We start from the raw sequence: 19,091 nt of genomic DNA on the forward strand, positions 1-19,091 counted from the left end.
CTCCGTTGCGGGTATTGGTTTCGTAGCCGGTGGAGTTTTTTTTTCCATCATAGTGGTTTTTTTATATCGCGCGTTTTACCTACCGTGGACGAAGTTCAGTGCCCAAGGCAATCGCAGTCAGCAGAGGAAGCAGCCACCTTTAGCGACGCTATAGGTGGACTATCATCTCACCGTCATCATCTCATCACCACTCCAAAGCAGCAAGCAACAAAAACAAAGGAGCAAACGGAGTGGCTGCACCAACTCACACAGCCGGCACCGGCCGGTGTTAAGTATTATATACAATAGTCTTCTCTAGCCCATTGCCGCGCTTTTGTTATTTAATTTTGCGCGTGGCTTTGCCCTCTCCCCTGATAGGGTTGTGAGGGCTATAGTGGTGCAACTTCTTGCAACTAATAAAGTTTTTTTTTTTTGATAATTTTGTTATTGTTTTGTTTGGTTGTTCATACACTTGGCAACAAAATATTAACAACTAGTAGTTAAGTAGTAGCTAAGTAGTTTGCGCAACACTTATGGCGTCTTCGGATACCTACATTGCGCGAGCTAGATACCATCAACCGTCTTCGAAAGGACCATGGGTTGTCTTTTTTCGGCCTAAAAATAAACCTTTGAAAACTCTCGACATTTAGAGAGACTTGCCGCGTAAGTATCCGGGAATCTTGGTACATAAAGAGAGATTCAATAAACTGCGTGTAGAAGCACCGACTTATGATGTGGCAAATAAAATTGCTGAACATGAGCTGTTTAGTGTTGAGTACAACATCTACATCCCTTCTCAAGATGTGGAGATAGAAGGTGTGGTCTCTGAGTGTCGCGGACTTAAAACGAGCATCGGGTTGCTTCAAAAACTCGAAAATCGGAGATCAGGTACAGATACTGGATGTCAGGCAACTGCATTCAGTATCTTTGCAAGATGGCAAAAAAGTTTATCAGCATTCAGACTCGTTTCGGGTGACTTTCGCTGGTTCAGTTCTCCCAAACTTTGTTAAAGTTGATGGTGCGAGGATTCTTGCCACAAAGAATCGGTAAAATGCGCATATTGTGGCGAGAATCCTCACCCCTTGCAGGAGTGCCCGATGTACAAACAGCACTCCGACAAAGTGCAGCGTTCAATCTCTGGACGCTCCAAGCAGTCATATGCACAAATGGTGAAGGCTGCATCAGCCGTCCAAGATGAAAATCAATTTTCGATTTTGTCAGCTGAAGAATCGGACTCTGACTCATCCGATGAGGGTGACTCTACGGTGGTACACGCACCTTTAAAAAAGAACGGATCCTCAAAACGAAAATGCTCCTCCCCGAAAGTGCGCCGTAAGAAAACTAAAGTCACTCCCAGAGGATTGCAAAATTCCCAGGGTAAAATGAAAAAATTAAATCGAAGGCTCCTACTGCTCCACTTCCTGGCTGCAGTAAGGATTTTCCGCCATTACCCAACAAAGATAAGAAAAACAAAAAAGCTGCTCCTCAAACTTCTCAAAAGAAATCCAAGTCCGAACGAGGTTTGTTAGCTTTTTCGGTCATTGTGGAATTCATATTAAATATGTTCAACATACAAGACCCTCTTAGAAGCTTAGTTTCTGCCTTGCTTCCAACATTAGAATCATATCTTAAGCAATTGACTGTTTCATGGCCCCTCCTTGCATCAATCATATCTTTCGATGGATAATTCGTCGAACGAGGTTGAAGATATGATCACTGTGCTACAGTGGAACTGCCGTAGTCTAGTGCCTAAACTAGACTCGTTCAAATTTTTACTTCACAATTCTGATTGTGATATATTTGCTCTCTGTGAAACATGGCTTTCTTCCGATAAAGAACTCAACTTCCCCGATTTTAACATTATACGCCTGGATAGAGACGATTCTTATGGAGGAGTACTTTTAGGGATCAAAAAGTGCTACCCTTTCTACAAAATTTCCCTTCCTGCTCTATCCGGCGTCGAAATCGTCGCTTGCCAAATAAATGTGAAGAACAAAGACCTTTGTATAGTTTCAGTTTATGTTCCACCAAGAACCTCCATTAGCCGTAGCCAACTCTGGAATCTAGTTTCGATTCTTCCATCCCCAGTATTAATTCTGGGTGATATGAACTCCCATAGTACTGGGTCGGGCGATCTCTATGATGACAATAGAGCGGCTATTTTTTACGATTTATGCGACGATTTCAACTTGACTATTATAAACACTGGTGAAGCGACACGTATAGCAAAACCTTCGGCTCGAGAAAGCCGACTCGACTTATCTTTGTGTTCAAGATCGCTATCATTGGATTGTCTGTGGAAGGTTGTCAATGATCCCCATGGTAGCGATCATTTGCCAATCATCATTTCAATTAAGTGTGCCGCTCACTCTGCAGAACCATCTCGAGTTCCATTTGATCTTACAAGGAACATAGATTGGCATAAATATGCAACGGCGGTGACAATCGGTGCCGAATCAATATACGCTTCCACCATTGGATGAATATCGATTCCTCGCCGATTTGATTTACAAAAGTTCACTGGAAGCTCAAAAAAGAAAAGTTCCAAGTGCGCCCTTCAAAAGGAGACCAGCCACACCTGGATGGGACGAAGAATGCACAAAATTGTATGTAGAAAAATCTGATGCTTTCAAAGCTTTTCGTAGACACAAAACTTCCACATATTTCGAGGAATATTCAAAGCTTGAGACAAAGCTGAAACAATTAGTCAAAGAAAGAAAACGCGGTTATTGGCGCAATTTCGTCGAGGGACTCTCACGAGAAACCTCAATGAACACCTTGCGGAGGGTGGCTCGCAACATGCGTAACCGCTCATCTTCTAATGAGAGTGAAGAATACTCCAACCGATGGATATTCGATTTCGCTAAAAAGGTCTGTCCGGACTCAGTTCCAGCACAACACATTCTTCGAGAAGCGTCTCCGAGCGGCGGCTCTCTGGATAGACCATTCACAATGCTGGAATCTTCTATGGCTCTTCTTTCATCGAACAACTCCTCACCGGGAAGGGATATGATTAAATTCAATCTTCTGAAAAATCTTCCAGATATCGCTAAAAGACGCTTGCTAGAATTATTCAATTCTTTACTAGAAAACAACATTGTACCGCCTGAATGGAGACAGGTCAAAGTAATAGCCATTAAAAAACCTGGCAAACCAGCGTCTGACCATAACTCATACCGCCCGATTGCTTTGCTTTCGTGCATTAGAAAATTGTTCGAGAAAATGATCCTTCGGAGACTCGATCAGTGGGTCGAAACAAATAACTTGCTATCAAATACACAGTTTGGATTCCGCAAGAGCAAAGGAACAAACGATTGTCTAGCGCTGCTTTCCACAGATATTCAACTGGCCTTTGCGCACAAGGAGCAATTATCTTCAATATTCTTGGACATTAAGGGGGCTTTTGATTAAGTTTCCATTGAAATACTGTCAGACGAAATGTGGACTTTCTGGAATTTTAAATAATTTCTTGTACAATTTGTTGTCAGAAAAGCAAATGAACTTTTCCCTTGGACAACTGACAACTTCCAGAATTAGCTAGATGGGCCTGCCCCAAGGCTCATGTCTCAGCCCTCTTCTTTATAACTTTTATGTCAAAGATATCGACAACTGTTTGGCAGAACAACGCACGCTTAGACAACTTGCAGATGACGGTGTGGTTTCCGTAAGAGGTCCACATGCCGTGGACTTGCAAGGACCATTGCAAAGTTCCTTAGATAACTTGTCTTCTTGGGCTAGGAATCTAGGGATCGAATTCTCGCCGCAGAAAACTGAACTGGTAGTGTTTACTCGAAAGCGGTACCCAGCCCAAATGTATCTTAATCTTTTGGGCAGAAACATTACTCAATCATTGTCTTTCAAGTACCTTGGGGTCTGGTTTGATTCAAAGTGCACTTGGAATACCCATATTACGTATTTGAAGCAAAAATGTCAGCAGAGGATCAACTTTCTCCGTTCAATTTGCGGCACATGGTGGGGTGCTCATCCGGGAGACCTCATAACGCTTTATAAAACAACAATTCTCTCTGTTCTAGAGTACGGCTCTTTCTGCTTTCTCTCGGCAAGAAAATGTCACCTAATAAAATTGGAACGAATTCAATATCGTTGTCTGCGTATTGCTCTTGGCTGTATGCACTCAACGCATAACATGAGTCTCGAGGTTCTGGCAGGAGTAACACTCCTCCAGAACCGTTTCTGGGAGCTCTCTCTCAGAATACTAATCAAGTGCGGAGTGACCAACACACTTATAATTGCAAATTTTGAAAAAATTCTTGGGCTGAACACACAATCTCGATTTATGAGGATCTACCACCACTACATATCGTCGGATATGTGTCTTCCTTGTTATACACCAGACCATGCTCACTTCACCAATCGCAGTTCCTCAATTCAATATGATCTGTCCATGAAACAAGTGATTAACGGGATTCCATATCAACTTCGAACTATTATTACCCCGCGTATTTTTACTGAAAAGTACCAACACGTCAATTGCGTAAACAGATATTTTACAGACGGGTCTCGTCTCAGTGGATCCACTAGCTTCGGTGTCTTCAATGAAAACTCAACTTCGCATTGGGGATGATTTCCAACATGCCCGCAGACCATTACTTCATCTTTTCGGATAGTCTCAGTTCTATTGAGGCTATTCGGTCGATGAAACCAAGTAGGCACTCATCTTATTTCCTTTCAAAGGTAAGGGAGCAGATGAGTGTGCTGGTCGAAAGATCATATATGATTACCTTTGTATAGGTCCCCTCACATTGCTTAATCCCAGGCAATGAGAAGGCGGACTCTCTCGCAAAGGTGGGCGCGCAGGAAGGCGAATTTAATGACAGGCAAATTTCACACGATGAACTTTACCATTTAGTGCGTCAGAGTACCCTTTCGAGTTGGCAAACCGATTGGGACAATGGAAATCTTGGACGGTGGTTACATTCAATTATTCCTAATGTTTCTTCGAGAGCGTGGTTTAAAGGATTGGGCTTAAGTCGTGACTTTATTCGCGTGATGAGTAGACTTATGTCCAACCACTACTCGCTAGATGCGCATCTCAATAGAATAAACCTCGTGGACAGCAACATATGTCGGTGTGGAAACGGTTACGACGACATCGATCACGCAGTTTGGCAATATACGGATAATGACGCCGCCAGAGAGCGACTTTTGAATACCCTCGAGGCCCAAGGGTTGTCTATATTCCTATCAGAGACGTGTTGGGTACCCGCGATCTCTGCTATAGGCAGTCGATTTATGTGTTTCTGCAAATGTCTAGTATGAGAATTTAATTCGTTTGTCGTTTGTATCTCTTTATTAGTTTTTGTTTGTCTTGTCCCCCGTCTCGATGAATCTCATCGTCGTCCACTGGTCACCATATCTGGTCGAGCTCCAGACGCATCTAGAACCACACTACCGTTCATACTGGCGACATCACTCTGATGAGACAACGAAACCCTACCCCAAGCTCCTCCTCTTTTCCTATCCTTGGACAATGTACCCCTCTAACCTCGAGTAAGCCACGAGTATTCGGCCCAACTCCTACTAGATATAGAATTAAGTGAATTTTGTTACAAACAAAGAACAATGAATTATCGGCTCCGTAAAGCTAACGCGATTGAGCCTAACAAATAAACGAACTAGATAAAAAAAATCAAAATTGATGAACATTCATGCGAACAACAAAGCACTATGCGTTGATGTCCGAAGACATTTGCGGAGTTATCCCTTCGAAAATCAGTGGAGACGCTTGGTACACTACCCGATATTTGATGCAGAATTGGAAGACATCAAAACGATAAGGCTTCCCATAACCGTTAGCCCCAAATCCCTTTGAGCTTTGAACCAATATGATCACTATTGAATACGTCACCGTGCATGTTATAATACTTCACTAGAATTTAATTTTGACAGTTGGTATATGTACAGAAATATGTGGCGCAATGGTTGCAGCCAAATCAATCATTCGGGTAAATTCTAATCAACCATAACATCTACAAAACCATAAACCAAAGCCTTCAACGATCAACGAATAACGCAACAGTTTAATATCAGTGCAATTGTGGGATTGTTGTTAATAACGGGTTTTGATTGATTGTAGCGCACCTTATCATGCTATTCGATTAGAGAGCACCATTTGTCAGCGCAATTTGTCACATTTAAGTCAACAACGGGAACACGGGTTGAGGGGGGAAAATAGACAAAAAAGACAAAAACCAGTGCCAATTAGTTTTACGAATTTCAAACACTCTGCTTTCTGTCATTGTTGGAAGAAACTGAAACTATTACGGCATATGTACACAAAACAACTCCAAAACCAGGACACAATTGAGTGCAAAAATTAAAACATTTAACGAAACAAAATGCGGTTGCCACATTCGCTTTCCAAACGCATTTTGTTGCATTAAAAGCAGGTACGGAGCCAATCGGTTGTAGTAGAAAATATTGCGGAAACCAGGTATTACGTATAATGAAAAATATGTGTTCGTACCATGTGCGTTGAAGTCTTCGGAATTACAACACGAGATAGGTCACGGTGGGTTGAGGGTGGATGGGTTTTCGTTGTTTTTTTTTTTTCGAGGGATTGCGCGAAAGGTTTATTTTCAGCGCCAGCGATTGTGATTTTTTTCCCCCGAAGGTATGGTAATGTCGATGGGTGGCATTTGGTTGTTTGGTGGGATGTGGGGTGGTCGTATTTTAAGACCGGACGCGCATATTTCATTTTTTTTTGCATTTGGCGATGATGACAGATTGAACGAACGCGAGATGATTTATTTTATAATTGTTTTACAGATGAAAGCAATATTTTCACGAACGGTATGTTGCAGGTGATATTTTTAAGCGGGTTTTCGGTACGTGGGTTTGCGGATATATGTAAAAGGAAGAAGAGAAACACAATTATTTGATTGGATGTTAATTAATGTCAGGGTAAATTCGTGGTAATTTATTACTGTACTAAATGAAACTACCTAGATTGGCACAGAGAGTGAACTCGTAAGAGTGCACATTGTTGGTTTTACACTTTTAAATTTTGCTTTTACGTGTGGGACTGTAATGAAAATGTCAGCCGGTTTCTTGTCCAAATCGATAGATGATTCACAACATTCGGGCTTACCCTATGCGGTTTCGGTTTAACTTTCTGGATTTGTAACTGATCATAAAAAAGATAATCTTTACGTACTAAACTGATTCGGATGACGATCTTTATCTCAGGGAATTTTCCATCAGAACATTTTTGAAACCCTGCCTTGATAATTCATTCGCAATCCCTGGACTAGATGAACCGCTCACAGCACAGACGAGTAAACGCACAACTCAGGGTGTAAGAGCGGTACGAGAATCCCAGGGATCGGTGGCGATCCTGAAGAGAAATTACCGTAGCTTGCTGAATCATGCAAATAGTTTCAAGCTCCATGTTGGAATCTGGAGATAGACGTCTTCTCCGGACTACACCCGACAAAAATTGTCACCTCACGGTTGGGCCATCAGACGCTTCAGTTGTTTGAGGCACACCAGAAACATGCCAAGCTGTCAAGTTTCAATGAAACCATGGAGTTCCTAAAGTATGAATCCTACGTCCTGGAAAGGTTCTAGAGCCGTGTTCTGCCGTGGTATTCATCACCCCTTTGAATGTTCAAATATTAACAGGATTTCATTGCATCAACCATCATCCATGGTGAGAGAAAGTAACGTTTGTATTGATTGTTTACATGGTGTAGCCAAATGTGGCATTAGGCTGGAAGCCATTAGGCCGAATGGGTAATTATACAGAATTTTGAAAAGTAAAAGATGAAACTTAGAGTATTTATTGACACAATTTATAACATCCTGGAATATATAAAATGTTCCAATATCTCTGTGTGAGAAGGGAAATATGTACATACAGCATATATGCGATGGGTGGTACCGTCCCGCATATATGGAGGGAATGCTGTACATGAATTCATGAAATGCCTTTTGAAATCCCTAACTTGAATAGTTGAAGATGCTAATTTCAAATAACAGACTGTAGTGGTAATTTTTATACGATAGATGGAGTAGATGAAAGCATAGAGTTGATAGTTCCGTTAGAGTACGGCAGTGTGAAGATTGCATATAGATATTAGAATAGCGAGCTAGGACAACTTTTAAGGAAGATACAAATCGGTTTTATCATCTCTCATCTCTCTTTTTCAGAGATGAAAAAACCGATTTGTACCTTCCTTAAAAGTTGTCCTAGCTCGCTATTCTAATATCTATATGCAATCTTCACACTGCCGTACTCTAACGGAACTATCAACTCTATGCTTTCATCTACTCCATCTATCGTATAAAAATTACCACTACAGTCTTTTATTTGAAATTAGCATCTTCAACTATGTAAATCGTTGACTTCACGTAGAAGTAATACTAAAACATATAGTCAAAGTACCTAACTTGAATTTTTTTTAGAGATTAAGGATCTTGGAAAAAATATCAAAATCACACATTTAAGCATTTCCTCCAGGCCAAAAGCAAAAACCAAAATGAATTTCAGACTCAACCTTCTCCGATTTGCTTGAAACTTTACACAATTGCTCAATCATTCAGATTTGAGCTCAAATTCGGCCATTTTGAATCATAAGAACACTTCAAAATGACGTCTTAGATAATTGTAAACAAATGACAATCAAGCATGCGAAAAATCGTTTCATTTTACATTTACTACTCTCTCACACGTAAACAGCATCAGAAACAAGTAGTAGCTTGTGCAAGTCACACTGATTTCGTTCGTATTATTTTTTCTTTTCTTTTATTCCTTTATTCAACGTCGGTCTCTGTTCCGAAATCCGAAAGTGCCAACCACCGACGAACATCGATTGCCATCCATTCACGGTAATCGAATGTGCAGGAAGGCAGCTTCCACACCTGCGTAGGATATCGCACCCATTCAAACACACATGGGCCGGGACCAACGGCTTTACTTCCCTTCCGAAGGAAGTCGTGACCAGAGATTTTTATGCCTCAGAAAAACCCCACCAACCTCGGCTGGGATTGAACCCAGAACCATTCGGGTGAGAAAGCAGTCACGATTACCACTACACTACCGGCGCCGGCTTCGTTCGTATTCATTTTGCCTGTATTTTCTATGTTGAATGAATTGACCAAAACAGACAGCTGAGCGAACCATGACTGATATTAAGAGTAGTAGTGTGGATGATTCATCACCTTTTATTTTTGACATATATTGCAATCTGCTAAGTCCTCAAAACAACACAGATGTCGTATGACGAAAAGTGAACAACTACGAAAATTTCGGTCAAATGACCCATTCGGCCTAATGGTGTTTGGCCTAATGTCATTCGGCCTAATGGCATTCGACCTGATGGCATTCGGCCTAATGGCATTTGGGCTAGTGGCATTCGGCCTAATGGCGTTTGAACTAATGACGTTTGGCCAAATCTGCCTATAATTGCATATCAGTCCCATATGGGTTTTCGTCAATTTTGAGATAACAACGTAATGAAACTACGAACTTTGATCATGAAAATGTGAAAACAGCATCAAGTCAGTTGGTTCCATCAAGCAAAATAATCGCATATCAGTTCCATCCTCAAGTTAAAGTTCAGCTATTCGGAATTCCATATTTTTTGCTGATTTAACAAAACATACAAGTTTTATTGCACCTGATTTAACTTGAAAAAAATATCAATAAATTTACTATGATTTTTGAAATATTTACATGGGAATTGCACTTCGTAACTTCCACGCACATTTTTCAATGCCTACTTTTTCCATATGTGACTGATATGCGATTATAGACAGAAATGGCGTTCAGCCAAATGGAATTCGGCCTAATAACCCATCACCGTTTACATTCTGACCATAAGTCACTGAAATGCCAGTCGAAGAAGTCATACGCTTCTGCACGAGGAAACAGTGAAGTAAACTATTCTTCGCAGTAGCCACCAAAGCCACGGTTGGCCCCCAGCACAGTTGTATCAACCGGTGAAGACTCGTGTTTCTTTCAGTTACCGTGGACGCGTAATTTGTGGGCTAATCACTTCCCTTACAAGTTGTATCATTATTTATGTACGGTCCTTATATTTGAAATGACGTTTCACATTCATCTAGTGATGGTTGATTTTCATTCGAATAATCGAGTAATCGATTAACGAATCGCAAAGTAAAATATTTTTTATCGGTTGTATCATGCCGATAAGCATTAACTTCTCCATAGAATCATCACCAATCGTTTCAAACATGTGCTGCACTCTCATTGGTGGAAAAATGACAGCACAGCGAACAAAAAATAATCGATTAGTTGTTTATCGAATAATTAAAAAATGGAACATCTCTGATTTTGGTGTGATTATTTTGATAAAAAAGTGGGCAAAATTTCTTCTCTACCGAGGGGGCAGCAAACCCACAAAATTACCTTGCACCGGGGGTATTCTTTGGACGGAAGGGACCGTGAAAGAGGATCCTAAAATGGAAAGTTTTTCTTCCGACAGTTTCATCTTAGTATTCTTCTTTGGTGGTATGCTTTGATCCCATTTACTTATGACAGCCATGGTAAACGTCGTAAAGGATATTCATGGATGTCCAGTTCCATGCCACGATCTTCAAGATGGTGTTTGTAAAGTCAAGGAATATGATGAATAAAAAAATATGGCTGAAATAAGTCATATAAAAGTTTCTGAGAACGATTTGCGACAAGCGTGCTACAAGGAGTTAAATAATTCATGATCAACATAAACTCATGAAAAATGTCCAAAGGGCATAATGAACACAACTGCATTTTTAAAAGCAATTTGTTTTATGTATTTGAAAATTTGAATTTATATGAATTTGCTTCCGGTTCGTTCCGAATGGATGCCCCTTGACTCATATTTGTTGAACATTACATGTCCTATCATGAATCGATGCTAAGAAATAATGCATTTTAGTTTGGTAAGAACCAGAGCTGCCATCTCTGACATAATTCAATTTAATTCATAATTTTCTATCTTGAAACAAATCTCCGTTTTGAAACTATACTTGATTCCACTAGAGCAGTGTTGCCATCTCCCTGTAGAGCTCAGTGTTCTTCAAGTTAACCCTGTGCGGCTCCTGACTCATACTCCAATTTTATTGAACATTAGAAGTTGATATCTTCTTCTTATTCTTCTTCTTATTCATCATCCTGGCATTTCAAGCTTATTGCTTATCGCATATTAGTGTTCTATATGCACTTCCACAGTTATTAATTGAGCGCTTTCGATGCCTGTACCATTTTTGCATTAGTATAATGGTGTGGCAAGTACAATCATACTCTATGCCCAGGGAAATCGAGAAATTTTCCAACCCGAAAGATTCCTAGACCGCACCAGAAATTGCTGCACCTTTACCGACTGAGCTAAGGGAGGCCCCCGATATCTTACCGATACCAAAATATTGAGCATTATTTAATTTTAATCGACTAGTGTTGCCATTCAGAGCCGAACATACTCTCGGTACAATTTAGAATCATTGACGGGAATCCTGAATAAGCCTAGAATCATATTCTAATCTTACTGAACATTCGAAATCGGCAACACTGTACATCTCACAGTAGAATTAAGAATCAGCGATGAAAATCCTGGATATTTTACTCAAATTTTAATTTTGCAGAACATTCGATGTCGCTATCAGGGAACGATACCGAAATATTAAGCTCCATTTGATTCTACTCGAGCGATGTTGCCATCTACCTGCAAAATTGCTTGTCATTCATGGCAACTCTGGTTGGCTCTTGACTCATACTACAACTTTGCTGAATACATCACTACCTTGGAACGATACCAATTATTGAGCTACATTAGATTATACCCGAGCAGTGTTGCCATCTAACGGAATAAATATGAGTCATTCATGGCCACCATGTATGGCTCTCGACACCCACTCCTTCTTTGCTGAACATTCGAATTCGCTATCTTGAAACGAAACTGAGATATCGAGCTCTATTTGAATCTACTCGAGCAGTGTTGCCATCTACTGGTAGAATTTAGAATCAGTTACAGCAACGCTGGTTGTCTCTTCACTCATTCTTTAACTTTGCTGAACATTCGAATTCGCTATCTTAAAACGATACTGAGAGATTGATCATCATTTGATTCTGCTCGAACAGTGTTGCCATCTACTGGTAGAATGTAGAATCATTTACGGAAACCCTGTATGGCCGTTGACTCATACTCCAACTTTGCTGAACATGCTGACTGTATCGTGAAATAATACCGCTAAATAAGCTCCTTTCAGTGCTGCCATCTAATGACTGATACAAAATTTGAAATTTTGGCTCCACAGTGCTCAAACTGATTCAAACTGGGTCCTGATTAGCCTCCAAATATTTGAACTCATTTAGTAACAAGCGGACTTACCACAAACCATTTGAAGTTTATATGGATATTACTAGGGGAAAGCCAATTTTTTGTTCATATCTATCTAAGGCCGCTGGCATGCAGCGAACAGGCGCGCGAAGCGTGAAATCGAATGTAAGGAATAATATCAATAATAGTAATTCTTTTCTATAGAACGCTAAGTGCGGCTCTTCGCTTTCAGCATGGCAGCGGCCTAACAGTTAAACATACCGGTCTGCGTTTTAAAATAATAACTATACTTATAGGAATTTTTCTTAGCCACAATTTTGTTGAAGACCACTTTTCGATAAAATGTAAAGAACAAAAGGATTCAAGTTACTGATTCCTTATGATTATGTTCAATCAATTGTAAAGGCAACAATGGTGTTTCTGGCGCGTAGAATAGAGCACTAAAGTCATGGCTACTATGTCACTCTGCAGAATACAGTTTTGCCCACAGAACAGCTGCTTGATCATGCCATAAGATTATCAATCTCTTAAACAATTAATAATAACTTAATTTGACGTTTGGCTGAGAAACGATATTGTGCAAAATTGTACCTTAGAAAATTTCCCATAAAAATAGTTATAGAAATTTTCAACAGTGAAATATGGAAAATTGTTAGAAGACAATGAACAAAAATTTTGGTTTTCCCATAGTAATTTCCATATAAACTTCAAATGGTTTGTGCAGTCAGTTTTTTACCAAATGAGTTCAAATTTTGGGAGGCTATTAAGGATCCGATTTTAAGCTGTTTGAGCATTGTGGAGCGAAACTGTCAAATTTTGCATTAGTCTAGTGTGGGAGAGGCCTTGAGCCATATTCCAATTTGAATCGATAATTCGGTATCTACTCCTTTTATTTCACGAAAAGTTCCTTTCACTAGTTTGGTCGCTTATGATTAGTTACAATTCCAGAAAATTCTCCTGAATCCGAAGAGGATGACGAAAACCGACAGTTGCTTTGGACCGGAAACCTTCGATAACGTTTGATTGATTGGTTGGTTGTTGTGTACTAAGCAGTAAGTGATTGACTCTATGATCTGTTACTAGAATCGAATTGGCGCTCATTTTGGGGTTTCTTGCAACTAATAGTTATTACATTTTAAATTAAAGGAAACAAATAGAGAGGTACTCACCCTTCGGTATGGTTTCAGTTCCACCGATAGCAGGTGATGGATTCTGGCATCAGTCAAATCCTTCTTAGACGGATTGTAGTCAAGCTCTTGCATGTCCAAGTTACGAGTGGAGTTTTCGAAATTGGAAAAGCTTGGGCTGTAGGATGTAATACAAAAATACCAGTCATTAGTAATGATTAGTGATCGAAATGAATCGTCGTACTACGTATAAATATTAGTTAAATCAAAAACCTTAGCCAACTTCACAGGTAAGTTAAAGTAATAAATTGATGCATGTCTTAGGGATCACCATCCGACTTTGGCACCAATTATTCTAAAATTGGGAGGAGAATACTGAAAACCAAACAAAAATATCATAACTGGAATTATAAGAAAACACAAGCATTAATATCAAATCAAACAAATACCACAACATCCAAACTTAATACTGGGGTTAACGCAATTAAGGATTATTATTGTGATCGCTTTACGCGCTGACTGTACCATTAGCGAAGCCCAAGCTACTGTATTTGGTACTGGTGGAAGATTACGATAAACTTTAGGGACCAAATTTAAGGCACATGCATCGATCTATTATTTTTTACCATGTGTTCAAGAATGAGGCCCCGCACCTTCCACCAAAAACGCTGGTATAGTTTCGGAAGAGGGCGCTCATCGATTCGGTGCCGGACATCTGACCGATCGTGGACGGGTTCCGGCGCATGTAGTCCATCGCGTCGCGCATCGTTAGCTTAGAATAGGTTTCTAAAATTTTTGGTTCAGGACCCTGAAACGAGACAAAAGACGATTTTAACACTCCTAAACAATGAAGGACATCACACCACACTCACCTGTAAATTCTTAATCAGGTATGGACGAATGAACCTATTGTCAAATCTCTTAAACTTATCCCTAATGTTGTAATTGCCCGTTTTACCGACGACATCTTCGATACCCGCCATCATGTGATCCATAAACTGGAAGTAATGGGATCATGTGGAAGATAAAAAATGGCAGTGTAAACAAGTGGTACTCACCCTCTCGTGAATTCGCTCGTTCATCGTTGGTTTCCGTTTGTTGGCGCGTTTCACGTTCAGTACCCTGACTAATGGTTTGATAGTGATACCTTGCAGGAACACCGTAAAGTAGATGACCGCAATCGTGGTCGTCACAAACATCGGCTGCAGCGGAATGTGGTCCGTTGAAACCAGTAGCACTAAAGCGAACGCCACAGCACCTCGAAGGCCTTTTGATGTGGGGATGGGGGTACAGAGAAGGAGTTATTTTCAATTTGCCACAGAAAATGCAGGTTCACCTACCTCCATAAGACATAACAAATTGATCTACTTTAGATAATTTATGTATCCTAAATCGATTTGCCATCGCTGATAATATTAGTACACCTGTAAACGTGTGGGAATGGAATCGATTAGCGGAAATTCCAACCAGCCAGCACACACCCGCACTTACCTATAATTCTAAAAACGGAACAGAATACTATTGTCAATATGACGAACCAGGTATTCCAAATGTGCCGATTGTTTACGGTGGCCACGCCCAGGAACATGAAGATAATCGTTTCGGCCGAGGACGACAGCATTTTAAGTGCGTATTTGATGGTGGTGTGCGATTTGTGCGACACATTCTGCTCGACGTAGTTCTTCATCGTGATGCCGCAGAAGGTGATACTGGGATGGAAATTAAAAATTTGGTAGTTTTAAAGAGAGTGTCGGTGACTGGAACAACTGATGCAATCACCCTGTCCAGTTTGTGTGAGACAGAGTCTTCCAAATACAACATCTATCGAAAAGGTTTCTTTACTTAATTGGCCTTGAATGTTTCCATCCGAGTGGAACAGTCTGCCAAGCAGTTATATTATTTTATTTTCCTTCCCACAATGCAATCATTTTCCACCTCATTCGAGGGACGGTATTTTCTTCTACAAATACTTACGCCAAGATGCCGCTCATGTGGAAGATTTCAGCATTCAGATACGCCAGATAAGCCATCACAAAGATGAAGATTGGCTCGATGACTCGAACGTGATCGGTGAACCGCGTGACAAGCCCGGTAAGGAAGCCCCAGATTACACCTGTTTACGCCGTCAGGAGAAAAAAAGAGAATAGATGACGCGTGTTCATATTTTATTATTTCCATTAATATAAAGGGAATACTAACCGATGATGGTGCCACCAAGGGCAACCACAAAGAACGACGCAACACCGGAAACAATATCCACTACCTGGATATTGCTCGCACCAATCTCATTGTACGACTCGAACATGTGATACATAACAACCTGTTCCGGAAGATTGTCGGGAAGGCGGGGGCCGCAGATGTGGAGACAGAAAATAAATAGACAAATTAGACATGTGACAAAACTGTGCAATGAAGCTGACAAGCTGGCGAGCGATGAGTGATGCTACCTGTTGTATTCACAGGTGAATCGGTACATAAATTAAGCCATTAGACGTTAATCGGGTATTCCTAAACGAGAGGCGTTTGTGCCGCTGCCGCGCCGCATTGTAAAGTGATCTGTTTGTGAGGTTATTACACAGCATTCAATCATATTTTAAGACATTTGATGGCAAGTGCAACGGCATAATGAAAATAGTGGAAAATGGTGTACATTATTATTAGAGGTTCATGCCCCGTAACGTGGGTAGATCACCTTTCCGTGGTACGCTGCCGGATGTAAGTTCTACCACCGATTCCTAGTCCTGACTACTTCAAACTTAAGGAACAGGATTTTTCAGTAATCAAAGGAACACATCTCTTAGTCCTTGCTACTTTTCATGCCTTGTTGATAGTAACAAGAGTCGGCTTTGTTCACCGAAGATGATCTTGAAACAAGTCTTCATCTATGTAATTTCTAATCTTCTATTCGTTGTTCCCTAGTTAGAAGTCGTTAAGACTAGTCATTATCAATGTCATTGCTTAATTTTGTTGCTAAGGAAACCAATTTTGACTGACAAAAGGGCGCGCCTTTGGAGAGTATTTCATCACTCCGAAGGGTATAAAAAGCGGGACCTTTCAATTAGAGTCGGATCCTTGCGATAAATGCAAGAATGACAACTGTAAAAAATACCGAATAGAGGAAATGGATGTAATGTCGGCCTAAATGCCCCTAATTTGGGCCCATACATAAATTCAGCAATCGCCTAAATTTTCAATAGCGATCAAAAATATTCATTAGTACCGTCTCAATGACGCGTGCATCTAGATAAAATTGATTAAAACGCAGATTTTTAGCGATGGGCCCAATTTTAGATTCATAGCCATTTCTCCTACTTCATAATTTCTCAATAGTGATGGAGTAATACGACATGCACTAAACTAAGGACACTGGATATTCTACAATAAGGGGTTTCCCTTTATCAAATTGCATCACGAAAAAAACGCTGTAGCAAATTACCAATTGGGTATTTTCTCTTGAAAATTTGTGTAGAAGTGGTTTAGAGTGTATTGTTTACAGCGATAAATGTCAGTTTTTCGAAAGTTGGAAAAAATGGCGTCACCCGAAAAGCAACGTCGCGAATTTATTTTGCGCAAGCACCTAAAAAATCCTTAACTCTCTCATCGGGACATCGTAAAACAACTTAGAAATGTGCAGTCAACGGTGAGCCGTACTACGAATTTCTGTGCATCGAACGGAAGGAGTAATGCGGTCAGAATGGATGTTCTATTAGTGATCAGGATCACATGCGTTTCGTGAAAGCGTTTAAGCGGAATCAGAATGCTTTGGTCAGGGATGTAGCCAAAAAGATGAATCTGTCTAAGTCTTTCGTTCAGAGAGCCAAGGACCAGAAGGGACTGCATAAGTACAAAGTGCAGAAGGCTCCAAATCGTGACGAACGGCAAAATACGGTGGGAAAGTCACGGACCCGGAAACTGTATACCCAGATGCTGACGAAGCCTCATTGTCTCATCATGGATGATGAGCCTTACGTCAAGGCGTACTTCCGGCAGCTTCCGGGGGGCTACTGTTCATCACCGCCCAGCACAAGTTTGATACCCTGGAGGAAGTAAGGAAGCAGAAACTTTCAAAGTTTGCCAAGAAATACATGATTTCTACCTCGGTTCGTGACTACCGGGACTGTAAACGGGGAGATCTACCTGAAGGAGTGTCTACAGAAGCGTCTGCTTCCAATGTTGAAGCAACACGAGGGCCCTACGATCTTCTGGCCGGATCTAGCTTCGTGCCACTGTTCAAATGTTGTCCTGGAGTGGTACAAAGCCAACGGGGTCATTTTCGTACCCAACGACATGAACCCTCCCCCCCCCCCCCCAACGCACCGGAAGTAAGGCCCATCGTAAAATACTGGGCTATTATGAAGCAGGCACTACGGAAGCATCCCAAAGAGGTCAAATCTGCGGAAGACATGGATAAAAAGTGGGTTTCCATACAGAAGAAACTGAAGCCAAATGTTGCACAGAACCTAATGAGTGGAGTTAAGCGTAAGGTGCTAGCGTACGGTTATGGTATTGAAGTTGAATGAAATAAATATGCCAAAAGCTTACTAATGGGTTATTTTCTTATTATCTGAAAGTTTGAAAAGGATGGGTCGACTAGGTAATTTTCTACAGCATTTTTTTCCGTGATGCAATGATGGGGGACACCCTTTAGATCAACATAGGAAAAATAAATAAATAGAGGTTTGGAGTAGCTAGCTGCTAGAAAAAAAAATCTCACTAGCATAATGTAAACAGGGCATCAGCGTCTACCAGCATGAAACTTTAGGAGCAAATGAAATTCGTGCTAGTTGGTGAGTGCACTAGAGCGAGTAAATCCGCACAGATGTAAACACCCCATTAGTAATGAGTGAGATTGAAGTGATTATAAGACTTACAGAGATTAGAGATTCATCCATGAAATTCGACAATTTTCAATAATCATCAAGTAACGGATGACATTGTCACATGATTTTTTTTTTCGCCTGCTTCTAGGTTATCATTTCATTACACAGCAGAAAATATATTTTAATATTGCATCCAAGAGGATGCACTACAATCATGTCGAAAATCTTATGTAATTTTTATGGTCACGAAAATAAACAAATGCAGTAAAATCAGCGTAATGTCAGTTCATGCACTGTATTCATGATTATTTTTTCTGTTTTGGCAAATAATATTACACCATATTTTTGACACGGTTGAAGTGCTTCCATTTTGATGTGATATCAAAATTATTTTTTTGCTGTGTATAAAATAAATTTTTGACCCAAGTAGCTCAAAATCAGTTCAACTCTATGAGCTGAACACATTTGTTTGTGTCCCAAGTAGAAAACATCTATCAAAGGAACTTTATTGTGACTAAAATTAGTCCTAGAGAAGTTACCTCAACCGGTTTGTGACAAATATTCTACTAGGGGTGCGCATTTTGAAGACAGATTATGAATTTAGATGTCATTTATAGCCATAATGCACATTGTGATTATCTTTTTAAATGCAGCTGTTTTATTATATTTATTTCTTTTATTTATTTATAGGCTTGTTATCTTAATGAAAAGAAACCGTAAGGGGAGAATCAATTTCCATTCATTTCAGCAAATCCTATGGAAGCTATTTTGACTTACAGTTTAAAAAAGCATGCTAAATATACATTCTTTCCGGAAAAGTTCTAAATATAACATTCCCGGGAAACTAACTCTGTGAGGATCTC

At 40.3% G+C, this 19,091-nt stretch overlaps 1 protein-coding gene across 10 annotated transcripts in view; it reads right to left on the minus strand.

The window, feature by feature from the left end:
- Nhe2 (Na[+]/H[+] hydrogen exchanger 2) overlaps positions 1-19,091 on the minus strand; it is a 273,598-nt gene that overhangs the window by 73,316 nt on the left and 181,191 nt on the right. For 7 of the 10 annotated variants that reach the window (XM_065232881.1, XM_065232878.1, XM_065232874.1 and 4 more), the window contains 8 exons: positions 15,608-15,728; positions 15,383-15,521; positions 14,900-15,117; positions 14,749-14,832; positions 14,467-14,675; positions 14,281-14,406; positions 14,035-14,216; positions 13,451-13,586 (listed from right to left, as the gene is read on the minus strand). In XM_065232881.1, coding sequence (XP_065088953.1) covers positions 13,451-13,586; positions 14,035-14,216; positions 14,281-14,406; positions 14,467-14,675; positions 14,749-14,832; positions 14,900-15,117; positions 15,383-15,521; positions 15,608-15,728 — 1,215 coding nt within the window. The remainder of the gene's footprint in view (positions 1-13,450; positions 13,587-14,034; positions 14,217-14,280; positions 14,407-14,466; positions 14,676-14,748; positions 14,833-14,899; positions 15,118-15,382; positions 15,522-15,607; positions 15,729-19,091) is intronic. The other 3 variants (XM_065232880.1, XM_065232883.1, XM_065232882.1) reach the window with 1 other exon arrangement.

Source organism: Ochlerotatus camptorhynchus, unplaced genomic scaffold (assembly GCF_037179485.1).
Source record: "Ochlerotatus camptorhynchus isolate MF236.1 unplaced genomic scaffold, CSIRO-AGI_Acam_v1.1 ptg000379l, whole genome shotgun sequence".
NCBI lineage: Eukaryota > Metazoa > Arthropoda > Insecta > Diptera > Culicidae > Ochlerotatus > Ochlerotatus camptorhynchus.